The sequence below is a fragment of the Dermacentor albipictus genome, chromosome 7, assembly GCF_038994185.2.
Source record: "Dermacentor albipictus isolate Rhodes 1998 colony chromosome 7, USDA_Dalb.pri_finalv2, whole genome shotgun sequence".
NCBI classification, from domain to species: Eukaryota; Metazoa; Arthropoda; class Arachnida; order Ixodida; family Ixodidae; genus Dermacentor; species Dermacentor albipictus.
In genome coordinates, this window is record NC_091827.1 from 83,593,311 (window position 1) to 83,618,126 (window position 24,816).

A 24,816-nucleotide genomic window follows, 5' to 3' on the forward strand; every position below is an offset into this window, starting at 1 on the left:
AGAAAGAAAGTGAGATGACTGCACAGATTACCTACTAAAAGCCTACTAACTTTGTGTTTGTGTACATGTATGTATTCCTGACTGTTCTTGATTAGAGACGAAGTGTTTATTTCCTTCACTTTCCCAAAATACTAACTTTCGCACGCCCTGCAAATTTGTTCCCGTGATTTCTCTAAGTACTCATTGCAATTAAAAACGTCAGCTTCGTCCGAAAGGCAAAGCATCGATTGTGATAGCAGATTAGTAGACAGCTATAAAAAGTAAGGATCGTAGATTTATCGGCTGTGTAAAGTTTCAAACCTTCGCTTACTAACTAAATTAACAAGCACAGTGTCTCACGCGCACAGCTCGCTCGATGACCGCGGAAGCTCGCTGTGAAAACACTTGAGATGAAGAAGCGCAGTAGTAACAGCGAGTGAATTTACTTTTTTGCTGCGTCTCGCATCAATGTGAAGTAAGCCGTAGGAAACAGAGCGCATACGAAGCTACCAGCACTCTTACCAGCACCAGCTACCAGGGCTGGTAGCTTACCAGCTACCAGCACTTTGTACACATCGCAGATCGCTTTCAAGTGCTTTGTCCCCACTTTCCTCTTTTGCATGCGCTAGATTGCACATACAGCATACGGCGTGTGACGATGGTGTTATTGCCCTTGAACTTTGTGCGGAAAATCACGGCGATGCCAGCGTCAAGGAATGTGCCTGGAGTGTCCATATATTTGCTATTGCAATAAAAAATTATTATTTCTGCAATAATGAAACAGAATGTTTCGAGCACATTATGTCGGGAGCAGATATTTAAAATTTGTCTTATGTGTGACTGCTGCATGTTCATGTTCAAAACACTGGACTTCAGTGTGCTGTAAAATTAGAAATAATTACCCAGTCATGAAAGTGCTTCCATCATTGTGTGCCTTATGCTTTGTAGTATGTATACATGTACCATTTGTTTACTTTTGTGCAGTCATTATTTGTCACTTGTGCTAAAAAAGTGAAGGGAAGTTTTTTTATCTGGTAAAATAATGAACCTGCTAAAAGATGTAATTGCATTTCTTATAATCATAAGGAGAAATTAAACAAGCCTGCGAAACTTGGTCCAAGAGTGACAATGGTAGCTTTCAAAACCTTGCCCTACTAAAACAGGCATGGCTTGTACGTGCAAAAATGCGTTATGTCATTTGAATGCAGTCTTTCTGAACCCCCTGTGATGCACGCCACTCGCAGGTTTGTCAGCTGGGACACAAGCTGCTGGCAAGCGATCAGTCTTCGACCGGCTTGGCGAAAGCTTAGTGAGCAGCACGACCGACGCTAAGGTGCGTTCACCTTTGATTCACCACAACTTTTCTTTGTTTAAGTCGACGCTTTCACGCATTCTTTGCTTCATTTGTATCCAAGATGCTGCATGTAGACTAAAAGAGCAGACAGGATTCCGTGGGGGAAAGGTGAAGTGGACTTGATTTTTGAAAATGGAAAAAGGTGTGACATTGAGCTTGTTGATATTGCGTCTTGTATGGGCGCCGACCGAAAATTTTGACTTGACAGACACCACCAGAAGGTATGAATAATGGGAAGTCCAAAATATGAGATTCGCCTGAAAATAAGTGACCTTACCGTATTTACTCGCGTAATGATCGCACTTTTTTCGCCAGAAAAATTGACGCAAATTCAGGGGTGCGATCATTACGCGGGTTAAATTTCCCACGAAAAAAAAAATTTTTTTTTTTTCGTCCCGCGTTTGCTGCGGGATGCGGGTGCGGGACAGCAAAACAAACATGGCGGCCGGCGGAGCAAGCCGAACGCGCCGAACGCGATTTTTTTTTTCTTCTCGTGAGTACATTACGTGCATTGAAACAGTTTCTTCCGTATCAGTGATGAATAATATCGTTAACATCGGCAAGTTTGCGGCAATAACGTAGCCATGTCCACTTTGAGGGGACAGAAACAGATGGGCGCACTTAGCTGCCAGTGACAGAAACGCATGGCCGGTGTGCTGCGGAAACTGCGGCACCGGTTTCACTACTGTCCTAACACGGCACGTTTCCGCTAAGGGTGGGCGAATATCTTAGCTGTGTTACAAGCGTCGGCGTATGAATAGGGTACACTTTTAACGTATCCGTGTAAACGTGGCTACTATCATTGCCGCGCGCGATTTGTTGTGTGCTCACGAGTGCAGATGAAAAGAATCGAGACGCGCCTCTTTTGTTTTTGTTGACCACAACTATTATAAAGCCTACCCATAATAAAGACAAGTTTGGTAGTACCTCTTTTTGTCATGGAATTGCGGAAAGTGATGAAAGTAATGAAATGAGGCATCCACTTAAGAATGTTTGGTGCGTGCAGGCGAGTCGTTCGCGTAGCATTCGACAGATGGTAAGCGCGATCATTGTTAGCTAGACTTGGAGCACCACATATCGCTGCGGCAAGTTCGGGGTGCGATCATTACACGGGAAATAAAAAAAATCGAATTTTGACGACAAAATTCAGGGGTGCGATCATTACGCGAGTGCGATCATTATGCGAGTAAATACGGTATTTCACTGGTGGCCAAAAAAGGTGGGACACGTTCTTGGATCATCACTTTTGGGGGATACCTTCAATTTCCCTCGACTATTGAGAGACGCATCGGCATCTACAAGTGACAGCATTCTTGGCAGAGTGCCAAGCATGGTATCTTTCGCGTGACTGGTGCGAGACGCATTGACGCCTTATGAGTGATAGTATTCTTAGCACAGTGCCAAGCATGCAATCCTTTGCGTGGCTAGTGCAAGACGCATGGCGCCTTACATATTTTATTTATTCAATTTTTTTTATTTATTCAGTACCTGCATCACCAATAAGGCATTACAGCAGGGGGATTTCATTCGAAATACAGTAGTTTGTAGAAGGGTATTTATACACTCAAAGCGGGGTGAAAAGCATCAACAGATGTAATTAACGCAACATCAGGCGGAATAAGATTCAAGGCGCCGGCTGTCTTGAGAAAAAAAGAATACTGCACCTTTAAAAAAGAATGTCACCTTTAAATGCTAGTTCCTTGACTTTCAAAGGATGATCCTTTCTTAGGGACACACATGAAGGTACTGTCATGTATTTCTCTCGACTAATAATACCGGTATGGGGATGATATATTTTATAAAATAATTTTCAAATGCAGGTTTCTCCTGCAAGTCTCTTGCAAGTGCAGGAGCAAACACGCTTTTTAGCACTTGGTTCTATTTAATCTACGAATACTGTTGTGACAGTACACTGAATTTTGTGATAATTTCGTGCTGCTGGCGAAATTTTGCCTGTGAAACACAAATAGCCACTAAACGTCCAAATTCCGCGGGAAAGACAGCCTCTCAGTCGGAAGAGGCACAGGTTTGTGGACAGCGAAGGTACTTTTTTTCTTTGTTTTTTCTTTTTTGTCAGTGCCACCCCAAATTTTTTATTGCTTAAAAGCAAGTGCAACTTGTGAGTTTACAGCCATTTGATGGGGTATATTAAGGCACAGGTTGGTGAGGACAGCTAGCGGGAATCACTCAATTTTCCAAATGCACAATGTTTTAGTATAATGGCTTACTAGTCTAGCTTTGTAATTTTGACAATGTAATTGCAATGTTCCAACATATCAAATTAACCCAACTTGCTAATAAGTGCATGGGCATATCATTGCTCAATATACGATTCAATATGTAAAGCTTAAGTATTCGTATTCGAAAATGTTGATATTCTCAAGCCTCTAAAATTATATTGTCACGTGGTGGTGACGTTGAATAACACAGTAGCAATACTGTGAATGGCAAAACTAACTTTTATTGGGCGAACCTGTGCCCACAAAACAGGCTACACTTATAGCGCAACGATAGCGGCGAACACGCTCGGCGATCGTCGAAAATCTTATCTGCGGGTCAAGCGCGTCGGCTTTTATTGATCAGTCGTGGAATGTTCCAGATTAACCGATGAGACCCGCGTGCCTTCCACAAAGTTCTGCACTATTCGCGCCGTGCATACATGCAATCAGATTACACAAGTTGCAGTGAAAGACAGTGGAGGGAACCATCGATAACATTCCAGAAACTTCTTTTACATGCAGGCGCGTCCTGCGCTGCACGATAACATTTGTTAGGCGGCCAAACGTGGTCGCCCGATAAAGATAAGTACACGTGCCATTACAGCATCGACCTGATGCTGAAAACAAACGAAAGTAATAAATAAGCACTCGTAGCAAAGAAAACAACAAAATAAGGGAAGTTCATTAGCGTCCGTAAAACGGTTTAAGACGCACCACGTGGACCACTTCAGGTCGTGCGCGGCGCCACTGTGAATGCGAAATGCCGTCTGGCACGACCTCATAGTCCAGTGCGCCAATACGTTGGATGACCTTGTAGGGTCCGAAATAGCGTCACAGTAGTTTCTCACTCAGTCCTCGTCGGCGTATCGGGGTCCATACCCAAACACGGTCGCCAGGCTGGTACTCGACGAAGCGTCGTCGGAGGTTGTAGTGTCGGCTGTCGGTACGCTGCTGGTTTTTGATCCGTAGGCGGGCGAGTTGTCGGGCTTCCTCGGCGCGCTGGAGATAGGTAGCGACGTCAAGATTTTCTTCGTCAGTGACGTGTGGCAACATGGCGTCGAGCATCGTCGTCGGGTTCCTGCCGTAAACCAACTTGAATGGCGTCATCTGTGTTGTTTCTTGTACCGCCGTGTTGTAAGCGAATGTTACGTACGGGAGGACGGCATCCCACGTCTTGTGTTCGACGTCGACGTACATCGCTAGCATGTCGGCGAGGGTCTTATTCAGCCACTCCGTAAGGCCATTCGTCTGCGGGTGATAGGCCGTTGTGCTCCTGTGCCTTGTCTGACTGTAGTTCAGAATGGCTTGAGTGAGCTCCGCTGTAAAGGCGATTCCTCTGTCGGTGATGAGGACTTCTGGGGCGCCATGTCGCAGCAGGATGTTTTCGACAAAGGATTTCGCCACTTCGGCTGCACTACCTTTCGACAGTGCTTTAGTTTCAGCGAAGCGGGTGAGGTAGTCCGTCGCCACGACGATCCACTTATTTCCGGTTATTGACGTCGGAAAAGGTCCCAGCAAGTCCACCAGATGTCACGTGGTGGTGACGTTGAATAACACAGTAGCAATACTGTGAACGACAAAACTAACTTTTATTGGGCAAACCTGTGCCCACAAAACAGGCTACACTTATAGCGCAACGATAGCGGCGAACACGCTCGGCGATCGTCGAAAATCTGATCGGCGGGTCAAGCGCGTCGGCTTTTATAGATCAGTCGTGGAATGTTCCAGATTAACCGATGGGACCCGCGTGCCTTCCACAAAGTTCTGCACTATTCACGTCGCACATACATGCAATCAGATTATACAAGTTGCGGTGAAAGACAGTGGAGGGAACCATCGATAACATTCCAGAAACTTCTTTTACATGCAGGCGCGTCCTGCGCTGCACGATAACATTTGTTAGGCGGCCAAACGTGGTCGCCCGATAAAGATAAGTACACGTGTCAATATATATATGCAGTCGAACACGGATATATCGAACTCGAAGGGGATCGCGAATTAATTCGATATATTAAAAATTCGATATAAAAAATACAGGCCCAGAGACTTTACCTGTGGCGGACGATGACCTACCGATCGGCGCATTCAAGAATGACAACTATTTCCGCACGCAACGACGCAATGTAGTGCTATATTTGCGTGAAAAAAAAATCGCTTATCTTGGTCTGCTTCTTCGCCTTGCAAATGAAATTAAAGACGCCAACCTCCATCTTATCGAGGCTGTTCAGGTGCGAAAACCCGGTTCCTTCCATGTCGCCGCCACTTCAGCGGCGGAGTACGAGCGTGTAGCTGCGCCCTCATGCGGACGATCTTCGTCGCCACTCGAGCTGTTAGCCTGGGTCCCTCCGACTGCAGCTACAATGTCCTCGTCAGCGAGGCTCGCAACAGCCTGAACATTGCTGTCAACGTTCACAAAATCGTCAGCAGACACTTCGGCTGGAACGGCAGCCGGGAAAAGGGACGACAACTCGTGAAACGTGTCGTCCATGCACTCGTCGCCGTCTTCGCAGGTTTCGGGAAGTTTGGCCGTCACGAGGCCTGCCTTCCGGAAGCAGTTGGCCACAGTATCCTGCTTCACGTCTCTCCAGGCGCCCGTCATCATTTGAATGGCCCCCAGCAGGTCAACCTTAAGCTCGGTGCCCATGCGGAGCCTATCAATGAGTCGCCTCCTGTAGGCGACTTTGAACGACTTAAATGATGCCCTGGTCGAGCGGCTGCAACTTCGCTGTCGTGTTCGCCGGCAGAAACTTGAGCGTGATGTTTTCGAGCTTGCAGGTGGTGTGATGGGCCGAGCAGTTATCGACGAGAAGGCAAGCGTGACACCCCGACTTGCCCAGTTCGGCGTCCCAGCTTTGTCGCAAAGTCCAGGTTCTTGCGCTTCTTGACGCTGCTTGCGCTTGCTGGAGTCATTGCTTCTGCGTCAGCTCACCACGATCCAGTCACATGGGTCGGGAGACGCACGCAAAACAATAATGAACAAGAAACACAAGAACGCGCACAAAACACAAGAATTCACGTGCGCAGTCTCCGCCAACAAAGCGCTCGCGACGGCCACCTCCGAGGGCGACAGCGATGTGCGAAAGGCATGAGCTGTGGTTGGCTGAGCAAAACTCGTGAAAAAGCAACAAGAAAAAAAAGGCAAAAGGAGGAGGCCACCGCCGCCTTCGTTCCTGGCTACCTTTACCGAGCCGATCACTATGGTTACGCGGGGGAAGGATGAGAGACATTGGGAGAGAGAAAAATAAAAGCAGTTCCGCAAGTCGGAGAGCATGCGCAGCGGGAGTACAGTCCGAGCCTCCCTCCCTCTCGCTCTCACATTTTCCGAGCATTTCGGGGGAGGAGCGGAGCTCGCGGGTGCAGCGAGTGCTGAGATCACGCAGCGTTCTATATACGCAATGGCGGCTAAAAATATCGTTCGATATAAACGTACGAATTTCTATACTTTTACACAGAATTTTCAAGGGGATAATTTACGAGTTTGATACAGACATATAAGTTACGCATGTCTTGGAGGCCAGTTTAGCCTTGACTCATTCCTAGTGTTCTAGGACTTGCTCTCAGAACTGCGGCAACAATCCGCACAAGATAACAAAAAATAAAATGCGTCACAATGTTCATTGCCGATTTTGTTTATCGAAATGAAAGTAAACCGTTGCCCCCCCCCGCTCCTTCACTGCAAGGGGTCCCCCATCACTTCCACCTGCCCACAAGGTGTCCCCAACACATCCATGGCCGAGAACCACTGGATTATAGGTTCATATGCCCTGGCGCCCTCTTTGTTTGTCCAGTTAAAGTTGTAGCTCTTTATTCGTCATACATTACTGTGGCATGGAGCTTGCTCAAGGGGCTACGGAATCAAACATCAGCTTTGAATAATATTGTTACGTAGGAAGACACCGACGAAAAGCTATTTACAAGTATATTTACAAGGCTATACGCCGCAGTTGACCAAGAGGCAACAGCCCGCGCTAGCTTCCAATCGTCGTCTTCTTCTTCTTCCTGCTCGGCTCTTGGTCATTGGGAATACTACCCTGTAGCACTACCCCCGGCGGCAAAAGCGCCGTCCCGGAGCGACTAAAGGCTGGACTCTGAAGCAGTGTAGTAGCTCTTGAGCCTACTGACGTGCACGACATCACTAGACGCCAGAGTAGATGACGAGGTTGAGCTCACAGGAGCAATTTCATAAGTCACAGGCGTCACCTGGCACAGCACGCGGTAGGGCCCTGTGTATCGCGAAAGGAGCTTTTCGGAAAGTCCAACGTGACGACAGGGCGACCACAGGAGCACGAGTGCACCAGGCGAAAACTGTATGTCACGGTGGCGGGCGTTGTACTGACGCTGCTGCGTGGTTTGCGAGTCCGTCAGTCGAGCACGGGCAAGTTGGCGTGCATGATCGGCGAGGGCGATGGCGTCGCGCGCATACTCGGTTGTTGAGGTCGCAGCAGGAGGAAGTACCGTGTCAAGGGGCAAGGTCGGTTCGCGACCGTAGAGTAGATAAAATGGAGAAAATCCGGCGGTGTCGTGCCGGGAAGCATTGTAAGCAAAGGTGACGTAAGGAAGGGCAACGTCCCAGTCGTGGTGGTCCTTCGAAACGTACTTGGACAGCATGTCGGTAAGAGTACGGTTTAAGCGCTCTGTCAGGCCATTGGTTTGAGGATGGTATGAGGTAGTCAGCTTGTGTTGAATAGAGCAGGAACGCACAATGTCGGCGATAACTTTAGAGAGGAAGTTACGACCACGGTCAGTAAGCAGCTGTCGCGGGGCGCCATGCACTAAGATAATGTCACGCAAGAGAAAGTCCGCGACGTCAGTGGCGCAACTGGTAGGAAGAGCCCGCGTGATAGCGTATCGGGTGGCGTAATCAGTTGCGACGGCTACGCATTTGTTCTCAGAGGATGACGTGGGAAAGGGACCGAGGAGGTCTAATCCAACACGAAAAAACGGTTCCACAGGGATGGGGATCGGCTGGAGATGACCGGAAGGTAGCACCTGAGGCGTTTTCCGACGCTGGCAGGGATCACAGGCAGCAACATAGCGTCGGACGGAGCGAGCAAGACCAGGCCAATAGAAGCGGCGGCGGACGCGGTCGTACGTGCGGGTTACGCCAAGATGTCCTGCAGTGGGTGCGTCATGCATCTGAAAGAGCACAGTCTGTCGTAGATGTTTTGGCACGACAAGAAGATCAGGGCCATCAGGGAGGAAGCTCCTTCGGTACAGAATGCCGCCCTGGAGGACATATCGGCGAACGGATGCGTCGGTAGGTGTAGAGCGCAGACGCTCGATGAGTACTCACAGCGAAGGGTCTCGGTACTGCTCATCGGCGATGTTAGCGAAGGCAGACACAGAGAAAATGCCGTCGGCGGTACTACTGTCAGCGTCGTCAGGCTCGTCTACCGGGTAGCGAGACAGGCAGTCAGCGTCCTTGTGTAGTCGACCAGATTTGTAGGTGACAGAGAACGAATATTCTTGGAGGCGTAAGGCCCAGCGACCAAGTCTTCCTGAAGGGTCTTTCAATGAGCATAACCAACAAAGCGCGTGATGGTCTGTGATGACGGAAAAGGGTCGGCCATATAAGTATGGGCGGAACTTCGCAACGGCCCAAACTAGGGCCAGACACTCACGCTCAGTGATGGAATAGTTGCGCTCCGCGGGTGAGAGGAGCCTGCTGGCGTAAGCGATAACACGGTCGTGGCCACGCTGGCGTTGTGCCAGTACTGCGCCAATACCGTGACCGCTGGCATCAGTACGGACTTCGGTAGGCGCAGAAGGATCGAAATGGGCCAGAACAGGAGGCGTTGTGAGAAGATCGATGAGAAGCGAGAATGCAGAGGCCTCGTTATCGCCCCACTGGAAAGGGGCGTCTTTTTTCAAAAGCTCGGTTAGTGGTCGTGCTATGGCCGCGAAATTTTTGACGAAACGGCGGAAGTACGAGCAAAGGCCGATGAAGCTGCGCACATTCTTGACACACTTCGGAACAGGGAAGTGCGTAACAGCATGGATCTTGCCTGGGTCCGGTTGCACTCCGTTCGCGTCAACGAGATGTCCAAGGACAGTAATCTGGCGACGGCCGAATTGGCACTTCGATGCGTTGAGTTGCAGACCGGCTCGCCGAAAAACGTCCAGGACTGCTGAGAGGCGCTCGAGGTGCGTAGCGAATGTTGGGGAGAATACTATAACGTCGTCCAAGTAGCACAGGCATGTGGACCATTTGAAACCGTGAAGAAGGGAGTCCATCATGCGTTCAAAAGTGGCAGGAGCATTACATAGGCCGAACGGCATCACCTTGAATTGATAAAGACCGTCGGGTGTCACAAAGGCAGTCTTCTCGCGGTCGAGATCGTCCACGGCAATCTGCCAATAGCCAGAGCGAAGGTCAATAGAGGAGAAATAGCGAGCACCGTGGAGGCAGTCAAGGGCGTCATCAATCCGTGGTAGGGGATACACGTCCTTTTTGGTAACCCTGTTAAGGTGCCGATAATCCACGCAAAAGCGCCATGAGCCATCCTTCTTTTTTACCAGCACAACCGGTGACGCCCATGGACTACATGACGGTTCAATAATGTTCTTGGCAAGCATTTTGCGAACTTCGGTGTGAATCACTTGACGCTCAGCCGGTGATACTCGATACGGGCGGCGATGAATAGGAGGGGCATCTCCGGTATTAATGCGATGTTTAACAGCTGTTGTTTGGGCCAAAGGACGATCGTTAAAGTAAAAAATATCTTGGTAGGACATCAGAACGTGGTAGAGCGCACGAGCGTGCTCGGACGGCATGTCGGGTGCAATCATTTTCTGTAAGTTGGCGATGGTACAAGTTGCCGACTGCGATGGTAGAGGAGGATCGGTTGAATTGTCGTCTACTGAAATCGATGCTACAGAGTGATCCTCGAATGAGCAAAGTTGGGCCAGAGACATCCCGCGTGGCAGCACTTGTGTCGTCAAGGCAAAATTGACCACTGGCAGGCAGACGCAATTCGCCGTAATAGACAAAATAGTATGAGGTAGTGTGATCCCGTGTGTGAGGAGGACGTCTTGCATAGGAGCCGCGATGTAGTGACCGTCGGGCACTGGTGGGGATGACACGAAGTCAACGTAAGTCAGTGCCGAAGGTGGCAGCACTTGGTGGTGCTGCCACCGAGGTAAAAGACGACGTTGGCGAGCATGATAGTTGGGTCCCACCGGTTATTGCGGCTGACGTGTTCGTAAAGGCTGATCCAGTCCTCGACGTCTTCCCCATCTTTTGCCGAGAATACGCCAGGATCACGGGGAGCGGAGAGGGTGATGTAGGTCGTCGAAGTGGCAGCAGGTGTCGGGGCCGGTGGTGTCGGGTTGGCGTCGCCGGGAGCCATGAAGGTAGGCTCGACGTACCATCCACTGCGAAGCTCCGTGACGAGGTACAGGGAACGTCCACCTCCACCAAATATGTTACGTAGGAAGACACCGACGAAAAGCTATTTACAAGTATATTTACAAGGCTATACGCCGCAGTTGACCAAGAGGCAACAGCCCGCGCTAGCTTCCAATCGTCGTCTTCTTCTTCTTCCTGCTCGGCTCTTGGTCATTGGGAATACTACCCCGCAGCAATATTTGATCACACATTGTCTAGAATAGTTGTCAACCATGCTACTTAAAGATGCGTCATAGTACAGTCGAACCCACTTGTAACACAATACCAGTTTTAACAACATATTGGTTATAACAATGAAAAGCTGCTGCACCGTGAACTTGAGTATGTTTTCTGTGGGGAAATAACCCGCTTACTACAACCCCATGCCGCGCTATCAGTTATAACGATGAAGTATGGCTACTGGGTGTCTGTGCCAAAAATTAATGGAAAGCGAAATCCTTGAAAAGAAAAAAGAAAGAGTAAAATGCAAGCCGCTGCACGATCACCTGCCACCCCAACTGCCGCCGTGCGCTTCTCTCCATGAGAGATGCACAGCAGCTTTGTGCGCATCTCTCCCTTCTCCCTTTCACCCCTCCGAACATGAATGGGCTGTGCCCATAGCCCTGCGCCGTGCCACCCTCAAAAATACAAATGGACCGCGCCAACTGTGACGTTGACGCTGCTCCCCGATTGCTCGCTTGGCCCTCACATTTCGTTCTTTATTCTATGCTGTCACCCTAATAAGTCGCTCTTGCTTGTCTTTGTTCGTTGCGTCAAAGTCGTTCCTAGCCTCGTTTGACTTGCCACCAAACCAGAAGATGGCTGATCCACTCGCTGATCATCAGCAGTGCGCGATATTGCCAGTGAAAAGAAACCACACGGCTATAGATTTGGAAACAAAGTGCTTCTGACAAATTGGGAGATCGTTGCGAACATGCTTGCATCGAATAGCGACAGCGACGGCCACGATGGCAGCATTGATGCAGTTCGGCAGGCTTCCTCAACATTGTCCCCGTGGGAGGTCCTATAGAGGATTCAATCCTTCATGGGCTTGTTTTCGTGAGGGACCTTCTGCTTCACTACGTGGAGCACCTGGATGCCTTGGAGAAGGATGTCGGCAAGCTTCACATAAAGCAAGCAAGGCTGATGAACATGCAGTTTTCTCATGCAAGCCACTGGGAAGTACGTGGTGAGATACTTGTGGCTACCTCGCTTTAGCCTTTCATCTGGATTTAGCAAGCTAAGATGCTGCCACGGCAACCTTTCCACATTTTTTAAAAGCCGCCATTTGTGGGCTCCATAAGTGATGCCTCAGCCAAGCTCGTATGTTACTTGTTGCCCGTGACCCTTCTTCGCAGTTGTTATAGCAGTGCCATTCTTGAACGCTGACAGCCACGGTTTTTTAACATGTGATCGGAACACGCAGGAAGCAAAGTTAAACAGTTAAACAAGTCAATGCAATCAGAAGCTGGATTGAGGAAGGTGGTGGGGAGGAGAATTGGGCCTCCCCATCATTATACTTTTCTTGGAACAGCTACGCTGTCCCCTATTTAGATTTTTTTTTTCATGCAACCTGGTTATAACAATCACCGATTATAACAATGGGATTTTCGTGGCACTTGAATGTTGTTATAAGTGGGTTTGACTGTATTCAAGGGCCGTTAAACTGATAATTGTTTAACGAGGTTGCATGAAAAAAAGTCAAAGTAGGGGGATGGCAGAGCAGCTCCATGAAACCTATAACGGTAGGGAAGCCAGTCAGAAACGGTGCTGCGAAGGCATCCAAATTATAGGGCATGTCCAGCCAAACAGAGCTAATACTGCTGTAACCAAGTGTAAAGCATTTTAAACATTTCAAAAGATATCATATTCATGATTATACTCCTGCCGAAAATTTACACTAACAGCAGAGTAGAATACACTTAGTTGCTGCTATATTAACTCCGTGTTTGGTTGAGCTCTGTGCCACCAAGTGGCTACACTGAGCAGGCCATTCACATTTGCACCCCCATAATATGCCCAGTCCACTTGCGCTTGCGTTTACCCAAATACCAGACACGCTAAACTCCATTGTGGTAGTAGTCCTTTGGCTTGAAGCGACGGATGCAAACGCGTAGATGCTGGCTTCGATTGGATACCGACAGCCCGATGCGCTGCAGCCACACCTCTCGCCTTGCAGGGGGACATGGTATCACAGCTTGACATGTCACTGATTGTTAGATTTGCAGCCCACAATGCAACAAGGGTGAACCATGGTGCTCGCAAAAAGAAAGATTGAGACTAACACCAACTGTGCAGATAGCGTCAACATGGAGCATGTTGTAACACAAGCAGACGACACTTGCTGCGTGCTGGAAGTACTCGAGTGTAGTGATAAATTGTTGTTGTGAATTCTGTTTCTGTCACTTTGTTTTTATAGAGACAAATTAACCTACCTTGCAACTGTTAGGAACAAGATCGTTTCACCATAAAGTTGGAAAAATTATCGATGACGTACCCTGGGTAACGAATTGGATAGCTCGCCTTACTGACATCAGATGGAGGACATACGTCGACATTGGCGGGGCAGCTGAAAACTCAGGGGGCGGCACTACTGCAGTCAGTAGTGATGTACAATTTGAAAACATAATAATAAATTTCATGCATTGCGCTGAGTGCTTAGATGTCATTTAATAATCAGAAGGACCTACCATAATGACTCAGTACGTTTGTACAAATCGTCAAGGCCATGTGCAGGCTTTGTGGCGGCAGCACTAGACGGTGGCGAGTGTTCATAGAGATGTGCAAAAGAAATGTTCACTGCAGTACACACATCGTAACTCGTTTATACGGTGACAATACGTTGTGTTGCTATATTCATTTAACGTTAATGTGTTAAAGTTGACAGTGTTCAGCTGCCTTTTTGTAAAAGTTGTTCTACAAAAGAAAAATAAATCGCACAGTGGTGTTGTTTCCAACTGGCACCCTGATCCCCACCCGCACTGTTTAGGGCTGAGGAGCTTAGTTGTAACCCAGGCCTAAGCATTTACAGCAATGGGGCTAATATGGGTCACACACACACCACCGGTAGCGACCGCAAGCCTCATTCTGCCTCCTGCCACGTTCCGACCAGAGACCAATTGCAATAAGCATTGTCATGCCTCTGGCGGAGTTAATATAGCATTGGCTGGATTATTTAGTCTGTAATTCTACCTTTCGAATAGAAATCGGCGCAATAAGGGCATACAATTCAGCAGGCTTTTCTTGTGTTTTGGCACCACCCACCCAAGAGTTCATGTGTATCTTAGCCGCATCCGGCGAAATGAGTATTCTGGGAGTTATGCCAACACTGAGTGCTTGGGTCTTCAGGGAGCCTCGCTGGAGGCGGCACACCTGTTTGTCCTCCGCTTCATGCAGACAGCACCCCCAAATTCCACAGCCTGCGGGAGATTGGTAGTTGCCGTTTCCTATCTACGTCTTCAATGATTCGCTCTCATCTCTTCTTTTAAACCTGTCACTTCTGCTGTATCTCTTCAGCTGAAGCAAAGAATATTCAGATTTAGGATTCCCAGCGTTCTATAAATGCTGCCAAAACGTTGGTTAGCTTCTAAAAAATAGAAGCACAAACCAGCTGTATAGCCGGTGCACTAAGTTATGTTGCATGGTACGTGCTGCTCAACCACGGCAGATCGCTGTTTCACAGGTTTCTTGACAGTATGAATGAGCCAAGGGAAAAGCAGAAGCGAAAGATAATAACATTTGAACAGAAGGCTGCCATCCTAGACCTGTCATGTCAGGTATCAATAAGTTCCATGTGGCATACTAGAAAATGCTTTTAATGCTTAATTAAAAGTCCCTTGCATACATGACCATGTAGCAGTTGGGCAAGCGGGCAAGCTACGAAGCCGTCTTTTTTTTGGCACGTTTAAAGTTGTGTACCCCACTGAGCACATTGTGCAGCAATAGATAATAATGAAATAATTTGGCTCCATCTTATACTTCGTTTTAATGAGGTTTGAGGGTACGCAACATTGAATTAATGCAAGCCAACTGCAGCGCATACATGACAATTTGGGCTTGTTGGTATGCCGTAACTAGAAGAAAAACTTTTATTTATTAGGCTGTTCTTGCTATTTCTGCATGTGCGTGGGCTGTGAGCATCTTATTTAGTTGTAACACAAACAGCATTCATAGTTTGAAAGGCTAGGCCTAAAAAACATGAACATGAAAGAAACAAAAGGAGAACGCAAACGTTGGTGTTTATGGTTGTCCTTTCCATTAATTTTGTGTACGTCTTCCTTACGCCTAACCTTTCAAACCACAAATCGTTACTAACTCACTGCTCTTTCTGTCATTCAAAGCAACAGCGTGACCTAACACAATAACTTGGAACACTCTATACCTTGCCCAGCCGGGAAGCAGCACCGTCTTCCAACGCCTGGGACCAAGCACTGCCGAGGAGCCAGAAAGTGCACCACCAAAGACTGTGTTTACTACCAAGCGGCAGCTGCCTGCGCCTTATCAAGCCGTCCTGGAAGCTGCAGCCAAGCCAAGCCGTATCATCCAACTCACTGCCCGTAAGAGGCCTTGCTGCGCTATACATCCTCGCAGCTTAACCTTCACCTACTGTTGTCTGAATGGCCGTGCTGTTGATACGTTGATCACGAGTGGGCAGGTTCAATTCTAGGTTGCAGCAGCAAACCCATTTTGATGAGTGCGCAGTGCCGAAATGTCCCTGTACGGGTGCACTTGAAAGTATGGATCTTGAAAGAACTACGGGTCTTCATCAATCTTGAGCCCACCATTACAGTGCCTCTCAAAAGGCCCTGTGTTGCTTTGAAGCATTAAACCACATCATTCAATTACCACGATTGTAACATGGAGGGCAACTTTCCAGTCACACAAAAGAAAATAATAGAACCTCGTGTGTAACGCGAGATGAACGGAAAAAGAAATGGTACCTTTATACAAGGAATTCGGAAACGAGTACTTTTCACTCATCATTGTCGTCTCGGGCGGAGCCAGAGCTTTCCTTGGGCTGCATTCTCAGCCGATCAGTTTCAAAGTTAGTTTCACTTTCGCAGCATTCCGCCCGACTCGGCACCGAATGCATCTGCGACAGTGTTTCTGCCACTGTGCAAAGTTCGCTATCTTTCTGCACTGCCAAGAGGGATGTACCACGCATTGTCAAGAGCGCTGTCAGGCATGTACTTTGAAGGGTTCAGTGCCAGGAGAGGCAGAGTGTCGCGAAAGTGAAACTATATCCGAAAGCAATTGCCCGAGAATATCGCCTCATGTTGCTATCCACCTCCCAGATCAAGTCATCTTGTGTGCCTCCGAGCTCTTTTGAGATTGAGCCCTTCTTAAAAGACTCCACAGCCACTTCATCTTGGAAACTGTACCATGACAAGATCCATGCAAGCTCTTTCGATCGGCCTCGTACTTAAAGGGGTCCTCCCACTGGTCCACCATCCGGGAATCATGGATTCATAGATGTTGAGCCGCAGCGGAGTTTCCCAGCTCCTCAGCCATCAAAATTGATAGCATCTTAAAGTGGGTGTCTGTCTAAATGCACTGTGCCGCCATAACTTCGTGAATGAACAGAATCAAAGCATGAAGGGCTGCAGAGTGCCGTAGTACTGTAACTGTACCACTGCTCATGAACACAGCAAGAATCTGCTCAATTCGGTTGTGATGACAAAGAAAACGTCGATTGACTTGTCAATGGATTGGATCGAAACGTAAAGGTACGGGTTGCCAACATAACGGTGAAAACAGGGGTTTAGAATATTTGTTTTAAAATAATCAGTTCTGCTGTTATACGAGTGTAGCACGAGAGTCGGCTTCAACAAAAAAATTTCAAAGAAGCGTGTCTTACAATCTAACAAATACGGGGTCCCTCAGTACCAGAGTTTCCTGCAAATGTTACTGGAGTGAACTGTGGCACTGCAAACATTCAGCTACCATGGGAATCATTGGTAGCACGTGGATTTCTCTAAGCTTCGTGCTTCTGGCTTCAAACGTTTTTGTGGCGTTGTTCATTAAACTTTTTCTTTTTCAATTTACATGCATAGTTTTCTAAACACGACTGACTAGCATTCCTATACTGACTGAACCCCACCATGCTTGCAGCTCCCGTAAGCACTAGTGCCCTAGTTCCCTCAGGTAATATGTGTAAGAAGTACGACACCTGGCACAACGAATGACAAGAATGGAATTGAAATGGATCGTTACGACATACAACCTCTGCATTCATGCTATCTGGAATCGCACAGCCTATCAGATGTGAACCACAGCAGCTGCAAACTACGTGATTGGGCGAAACATTGTCATTGTCACGCTTGGCTCCCGCACCATGCTTGATGCGGTCAGCTTTGCCACTCGAATGTTTGCAGCTGCCAACACAGGCAGGCCACTGATGCGGAGGCAGGTCCTGCCACCAACAGCCTCGTCTCGCGGTGCTGCCATGAGCGGTGATTCTGGTGGAGGAGGAGTCATGCTGCGACGGTCGCTGACCGAGGCTACCTCGGGAAGGCTTGGGGGCTCGCAGGGACGCTTCACTGCCATTGCAGGTGAGAACCTAAAAGCAGTGTTGCCACAGCCGGTGATTTATCAGTAATAGCTCTAATCGGTAGGCTTAACAAGTAATCAGTAGGGCTAATAGGATTAGTAGCTGATTTTTCAGTGTACAGTCTACACTCATTACATCATCATCATCATCAGCCTGGTTACGCCCACTGCAGGGCAAAGGCCTCTCCCATATTTCTCCAACTACCCCGGTCATGTACTAATTGTGGCCATGCCGTCCCTGCAAACTTCTTAATCTCATCCGCCCACCTAACTTTCTGCCGCCCCCTGCTACGCTTCCCTTCCCTTGGAATCCAGTCCGTAACCCTCAATGACCATCGGTTATCTTCCCTCCTCATTACATGTCCTGCCCATACCCATTTCTTTTTCTTGATTTCAACTAAGATATCATTAACTCGCGTTTGTTCCCTCACCCAATCTGCTCTTTTCTTATCCCTTAACGTTACACCTATCATTCTTCTTTCCATAGCTCGTTGCGTCGTCCTCAATTTGAGTAGAACCCTTTTCGTAAGCCTCCAGGTTTCTGCCCCGTAGGTGAGTACTGGTAAGACGCAGCTATTATACACTTTCCTCTTGAGGGATAATGGCAACCTGCTGTTCATGATCTGAGAATGCCTGCCAAACGCACCCCAGCCCATTCTTATTCTTCTGATTATTTCTGTCTCATGATCCGGATCTGCCGTCACTACCTGCCCTAAGTAGATGTATTCCCTTACTACTTCCAGTGCCTCGCTGCCTATTGTAAATTGTTGTTCTCTTCCGAGACTGTTAAACATTACTTTAGTTTTCTGTAGATTAATTTTCAGACCCACCCTTCTGCTTTGCCTCTTCAGGTCAGTGAGCATGCATTGCAATTGGTCCCCTGAGTTACTAAGCAAGGCAATATCATCAGCGAATCGCAAGTTACTAAGGTATTCTCCATTAACTCTTATCCCCGATTCTTCCCAATCCAGGTCTCTGAATACCGCCTGTAAACACGCTGTGAATAGCATTGGGGAGCTCGTATCTCCCTGCATGACGCCTTTGTTTATTGGGAATTTGTTGGTTTTTTTCTGGAGGACTACTGTGGCTCTGGAGCCACCATGGATATATTTCAGTGTTTCTAAATACGGCTCGTCTGCATCCTGATTCCGTAATGCCTCCATGACTGCTAAAGTAACGACTGAATCAAACGCTTTCTCGTAATCAATGAAAGCTATATATAAGGGTTGGTTATATTCCGCACATTTCTCTATCACCTGATTGATAGTGTGAATATGATCTATTGTTGAGTAGCCTTTACGGAATCCTGCCAGGTCCTTTGCTTGACAGAAGTCTAAGGTGTTCCTGAGTCTATTTGCGATTACCTTAGTGAATAGTATGTAGGCAACGGACAGTAAGCTGATCGGTCTATAATTTTTCAAGTCTTTGACTTGAAAGTTATAGACTTCAAGTCTAGAACTTCAAGTCTTCAAGTTTTCAACACTCATTACAATGAACCCACATACAACAGGCTTTCAGATATAACGGACCATATTTCAGCCTTAGTTTGTTCTATCTATTTTATTTATGCAACGAAGTTCGCTTTTAGCGGACTATCGGACTATCGGCTGCAGCAGATGAAATTAGTGAGAATTTTTTTCAAAATCGGGCGTATAAGTTGGACTTTCGTCATGTCGACACAGGCTGGCAACTTAATTGCGAGGGTCAGCCGACGATCGCGGCTCGAGATCTTGCGTGCGAGGGAGGGAGCAAAGCGGGCCAGAAGTGCGCAGTCTTTCATGCGCAAAGCAGAGGGGCAGCCGCACAGGCACTATATCTTGAAAGTGATCTGCGATGTGGACAAAGTGCGCCCAGTGCCGGTAGCTTCGCATACAGGGTGCTTTCGAGGTTTAGTCCGCGTTGAAGCGAGAGACAGCACGAAGGTAAATTTGCTCGCTGCTGCTGCCGCACCTGCTTAATTTTCTACCGCAATCGATGCTTCGCCTTTCGGGCAAAGCTGCAACTTTTTTTTTTTTTGTTTTTTACCTTGTGCGCTTGTCACTCACTCTTTGCAGTAAAGTTGTCAGACATTGCGGTGAAAGTTTTGGAAGTGAGGCATCTCGGAGATTACAGACTTCGGATAAAACGGACGTTTTTTGTTGAATTATCCGGGTCCGTTGTAATGAGTCACCTGTGTGAGATGCGGCAATGTTTTCCAAAATTTCTGGCTGTGCAATTATAAAACGGTGCATCTTTTATGTGCATAAAACTGTGCTCACTGGTGCAAGAATTTTTTATTTTTTTTTTCTCTAGTACAAGAGACCATGCATGGCAGCATTCTGAAAGAAATTTGATCTTGCTTAAACAGTGGGGCGACTGTGGTGGCCGCAGTAAAGCTTTCTGTGATATGGGTGCCTCCGTCATTGGAGGTAATGCATACTAGTTTGCCATTATAGTTTAGCTTTTATTAAAGAGAGAATTAAACCCACAATAATGACGAAATAAATGAGAAAGAAGGCAAAAAAGTTTTTTATTGTTACGTTGCAGCACCTAACATCTACCCATTAAGGGAGAGGCTTCCTCGAACACCAACCTTCTTGTTTAAAATATCTGAAATTTCCAAGGTAGGTTCATATCACAATCATTTGAAAACTACACAGTTTCAGAGCAATGTATGTGGGCTGTGAAGTTACAGAGGTATCTGAAAACATTTTACATTAGGTGTCTTAGGCAAGACCTGGAGAATTGCAAAATGTAATGGCATTGTGAAATTTATTATGGTGATTCCTGGATAGGTACTTCAAGGCAAGTCAGAGCCCTTTCTTGAGATTGCTGTAGAGAAAGATTTTAGCACATCACTAACTTTAGTGTTCTTGATTATACTTGCAATTGTCAAATATTGGTATTTAGATACCTTTTAATCACAAATTCATGAGAAATTAATTGATAAAGCATGCTTGTATTGCCCTTGGAAATTTTATTCAGGCACAGGACAACAAAAAAGCCCTAAGGAGATCTGATAAGCAGTTCCCGAGGTATTGCTGGCACAAGCAGCAACACTAGACAAAAAATTCATTTTAACCCATTGGCTTCCGCGCCCTCCGCCGCGTTTCCTGCCTGGTATTCCGCGCGGAAAAAGCGACGTGCGTTGGGCGCGCGAGCCGCTCTTGAAAAAAAGCGATAAACTCCGCTGTACACCTCATAGAGAAACAAAATTTACTTTATTCTATTCGGAAGGGCTCGCTACATCATACCGCCTAATATGATTTGCGTGTGTGGAAAGCTTTGAAGCACACAGGCATGTGAAGTGCAACTTCACATTTTCACATTCCCATCGGCTCTCCAACTTTTTCCTGTGTGTCTTGCAGACTGAGCATAGCCTCGATGGATTCTGCTTGATTTTGTTTGGTGGGATATTGCGAGGAAAATGAGCCCACTCGGAAGCCTGCAGCCGCATTGGTGTAGCCGCGACAGGCGGCTTACATCGACCATGGTACTGGGGCAAAACGGTCGCTTCGAGAATCTCCTCTGCGAGGTTCACTTTCCAGTCTGTGTAGTGGAGCCGCTTGCCTGATGCTTTGGCAGATAAAACGTAGCTGTTATAAACAGCGATGTCCATAATATAAAAGAAGATTTTCTTGTAGCCTTTGGCGTATCTTCGCATAATTGGAAAGGAAGCTAGTTGTTGGTCCTCGCGATCCACTCCACCCATTCCTCAGTTGTAATCGATTACAACCTGTGGCTTCAGAACTGGCAAGCCATTCTTGCGACCCTTTTTTCTGGTATCAGTGAGACCAGTTGAACTGTGGCAGGTTGACAGCATTGTGACCTGCTTTTTGTCTTGCCAAGTGAGGGCCATGATGCCTCGCGCAAAGAGGGACTTGCATTTGTCTTTTTGCAGCTTCGCCTTGAAATCCTTCGGCATGTTCTTTCGGTGAAGGCGGACTGTGACGACAGCATTCGAACCAGCTTCCTTTAGATGGCGAAATAGCAATGGCGAAGAATACCAGTTGTCCATAAACACTGTGTGGCCATTGGGCAGACGTTTTTCTAGAAGGTCGATTACAACTGCCTCACTGCACAACAATCCAGCGGTAACTGGAGTCTTCTCACTTTTTCCTGTGTAAATCGAAAACTTCAGGCAGTAGCCGCTTGAAGACTCGCACAGTTTGTAGAACTTAAGGCCAAATCTTGCCCGTTTCGAGGGGTTAAACTGGACATAGAAGAGCCGACCACGAAACTTCATAAGGCTTTCATCAACTGCCGGACACTCTTCCGGATCATAGGCTGTGTCAGTGCATTTCAGTACGTGGTCGAGCACAGGGCGCAACTTCCACAGCCTATCTCCACTTTGAGGAAGAGAGTTGTCGCAGAAATGCAGATATTTTGAGAGTGCCGAAAAACGCTGCCTAGACATCACAGAAGCAAAAAATGGTGTGCTTATAACAGTTCTTGTTGACCAGTAAGATTGAATAGTGCTTTTTTTCACTTGGCTCATCAACACACACATGGCGAAGTAAGCTTTCATTTCATCCGGTGTTGTTTCATGCCAACTGGGATAGGGATGCAAACGCTGTTTCTCGCATGCAAAGGCATTTGTGTGTAATGCGATGGTGCTCCAAATTTCGTCTCCGAGGAGAGCGTTGAACATTGCCAGAGCACTGGGATTTGCACCTACTTGTAGCTGGATGGCTCGTTTGATGCCCGGTTGACCACAAAAGGTGTTCTTCACAACCTTTTCCACTGTGTCAGCTGCTCCCCATTGCCATTCTTCTAGCTTTCGCGCCTTCGGAGATGGTGGCCGAGAGTCGCACGGATCTTGCGCTAAACACAAGTTGTCTTCATTGTCGCTGTCACTATCCGTAATCCGGTCACTCTCGTCATCTGACACAACATCGTCTTCATCGCAGTTGTCACTCTCGTCATCACTCTCGAACACAAGATTGAGAATTTCTTCCGCCGTCAAAGTGCACTTTCTCAGCGACGCCACGTTTGGAAAGAGACGCGAGTGCGAACTTTTTGTCGACAAAAAGAACAAAACTGACCTCAGACTGTGGACAACTATGTCCATCTGGTGGAAAACACATGAATCAATCACTGCACAAGTTGTGTTGTGCTGCCATCTATCGAAGAAACCCGAAACAAACCATACCCTGAGCGGCCGGCGATTCGCCAGCCAAAGTGACTTTGGCCTCAGCCGGCCGCGGAAGCCAATGGGTTAATAAAAAAACGGCCTTTGAAAGTTGCACCCACATTTCCTGGCCTAAAATTACTGCAGAATAGCTTTAGATGTCCTTGCGCACTTTTTTCCTTTACTGCTGCTTCTTGCTTCACTTTCTGATTTACCGTATTTATTCGAATCTAACGTGCACTTTTTTACCCAATAAAATGGGTCCAAAAATAGCCTGCACGTTACAGTCGAGTACGACCCTAAATCTGTGTTACCATATCGCCATCGGCATTTCAAATTGGCCACCCTGCACGCACTTCAAGCCTAGCTGCCGTAGCTTTCTCTGTGCTGTAGTACGTGTGCTTAGGTTAGTGCACTGTCTTCCTGTTTTTCACGTTTGCTCTGTCGGCATGGAAGTTCCAACTGCAAAAACATGCCGAGTTTATCACGAGGCTGCAATTGAAAGAAACGTCACCACATTTGCAGAGACAGACAGAAATCTGGCCGCATCACGGGCGTTCAAAGTTCCCGAAACTTGAGTGTGGGACTGGCACAAACAGGAGAAGCTTTCCACTCTGGCGGCTGCTATGTACGACCTTGAAAGCAATCCGCGATGGAGACGAAGAGTCTACACATCTAGGCGCACCGCGCTGTGATCTCGTTGCTTTGTGCATGTAGAAGCGAGAGTCCGCACAAAAGTCAATTTGCTCGCTCCTGCTAAAACACTTCCCCACTCCAGCGTTTTGATAAAAGAGTCCGCAGTCATTGAGTGAGGCGTGTTTATGTTTGCTTGTGCGCGGGTGACACCACATTTGTTCATTTAGTTAGTGAATGTTTAAAAGGTTATACGGCCGATAAAACTACTATCCTTGCTTTTCGTATAGCTGTCTACTAATTTGCTATCATAATCAATGATTCACCTCTAGGGCGAAACTGCGACTTTCATTATTTATCGCAACTTTAGTGTATTGGGAGAAAACCTTTCTTTTCAAATGAGAGAAAGTTGTATTCTTGTGTGAAAAAATGAGGTGCGCGGTACTGTAAAGGACTTTTTTCTTTAGGTTGCAGCAAACGGGTGCCCGGTAAAATTGAGAGCATCTTTTCTTTTTTTCTTTCCTTTTTTTTTTAGTCAAAGAAAACGGCTGCACGTTACAATAGAGGGTGCATTAGAATAGAGTTAATACGGTTGTCCATGTGCAGGATGTGATCCCAGAGGTTGATGCACTCAGGGCACCGGGCACACTTGACCAACGGTGCAGTAGATACTTTGCTGGCAGCGTCGACGCAATCAATATCTTGTACCGATAGAACAGAAGCTACATTGCCAGAAGGGTCGACATAAACGTTATTGGCAGCCGCTTTGTCAGCATCAACTTTGCCATGCAGACAAACTTCATGGAATGTTTCTGCACACCGAACCACTCACCGAAAGTGTGTAGCTTTGTTCCATGCACTGTCTCCGACTGCACATAGATTGGGCAGACATGAAATTATTAAAGTGCATTGTAGAGTACTTATAACAGCGGGTGTGCAAATACTGAATAGTGTATTTTGAATCGAGTATTAAATCAAGAAAAAATATGCAAATACCTAATCTAACATCAAACAGTATTTCACAAAATAAATCCTTACAAATTTTGTGCAAAAAGATACGATACTGCAATGTTCGGGAGTCTTCTAGCATTGCGTAACAAGAATGTATCAAGCTAGCAAGTAAATTAGGTACATAGAAATCAACATACTCTCGAAGCTCGCTATATCCATTATTACCATTTATTGCAGTATAGTTAAACCACAAAATAACGAAGTATGTTACTTTTCATAACCTCTTGTCCGTAGAATTTCATGTATTTAGAGCCTCAATATAATGAAGTTTGTATGCGATTTCAGTATAATGAAATTTCACTGGTGCCGCAAAGGCATGCTGAGACAATAAATGGAACCGTCTGCGGACGCAGATGGTGAAATAATTGAATTTCAAGCAGTTCCTTGCAAACGCACGTCTAAAATCGTGGGCTGCTACCACTGAAGTGGAGTCATGTCATGTTCCGTATAAAGTTCAAGTGTGATAAGATCTTATCGTGCCTGCACACTGTGTGCTTTAGGTATGAGCGAAAGTGCGCTAGGGTTAGACAAGAAAGGTGGTGGCTTCACGAGTACCGTCTTCCCGTGCGAGCAG

At 47.1% G+C, this 24,816-nt stretch overlaps 1 protein-coding gene and 1 pseudogene across 1 annotated transcript in view; one reads left to right on the top strand and one right to left on the bottom strand.

Annotated features, from left to right (window-relative positions):
• Positions 1 to 24,816, top strand: part of LOC135908644 (uncharacterized protein C19orf47 homolog) — a 52,066-nt gene that overhangs the window by 20,205 nt on the left and 7,045 nt on the right. The window contains exons 6-8 of the mRNA XM_065440497.1: positions 1,224 to 1,312; positions 15,330 to 15,495; positions 17,314 to 17,490. Coding sequence (XP_065296569.1) covers positions 1,224 to 1,312; positions 15,330 to 15,495; positions 17,314 to 17,490 — 432 coding nt within the window. The remainder of the gene's footprint in view (positions 1 to 1,223; positions 1,313 to 15,329; positions 15,496 to 17,313; positions 17,491 to 24,816) is intronic.
• Positions 20,725 to 21,392, bottom strand: LOC135907590 (piggyBac transposable element-derived protein 4-like; annotated as a pseudogene).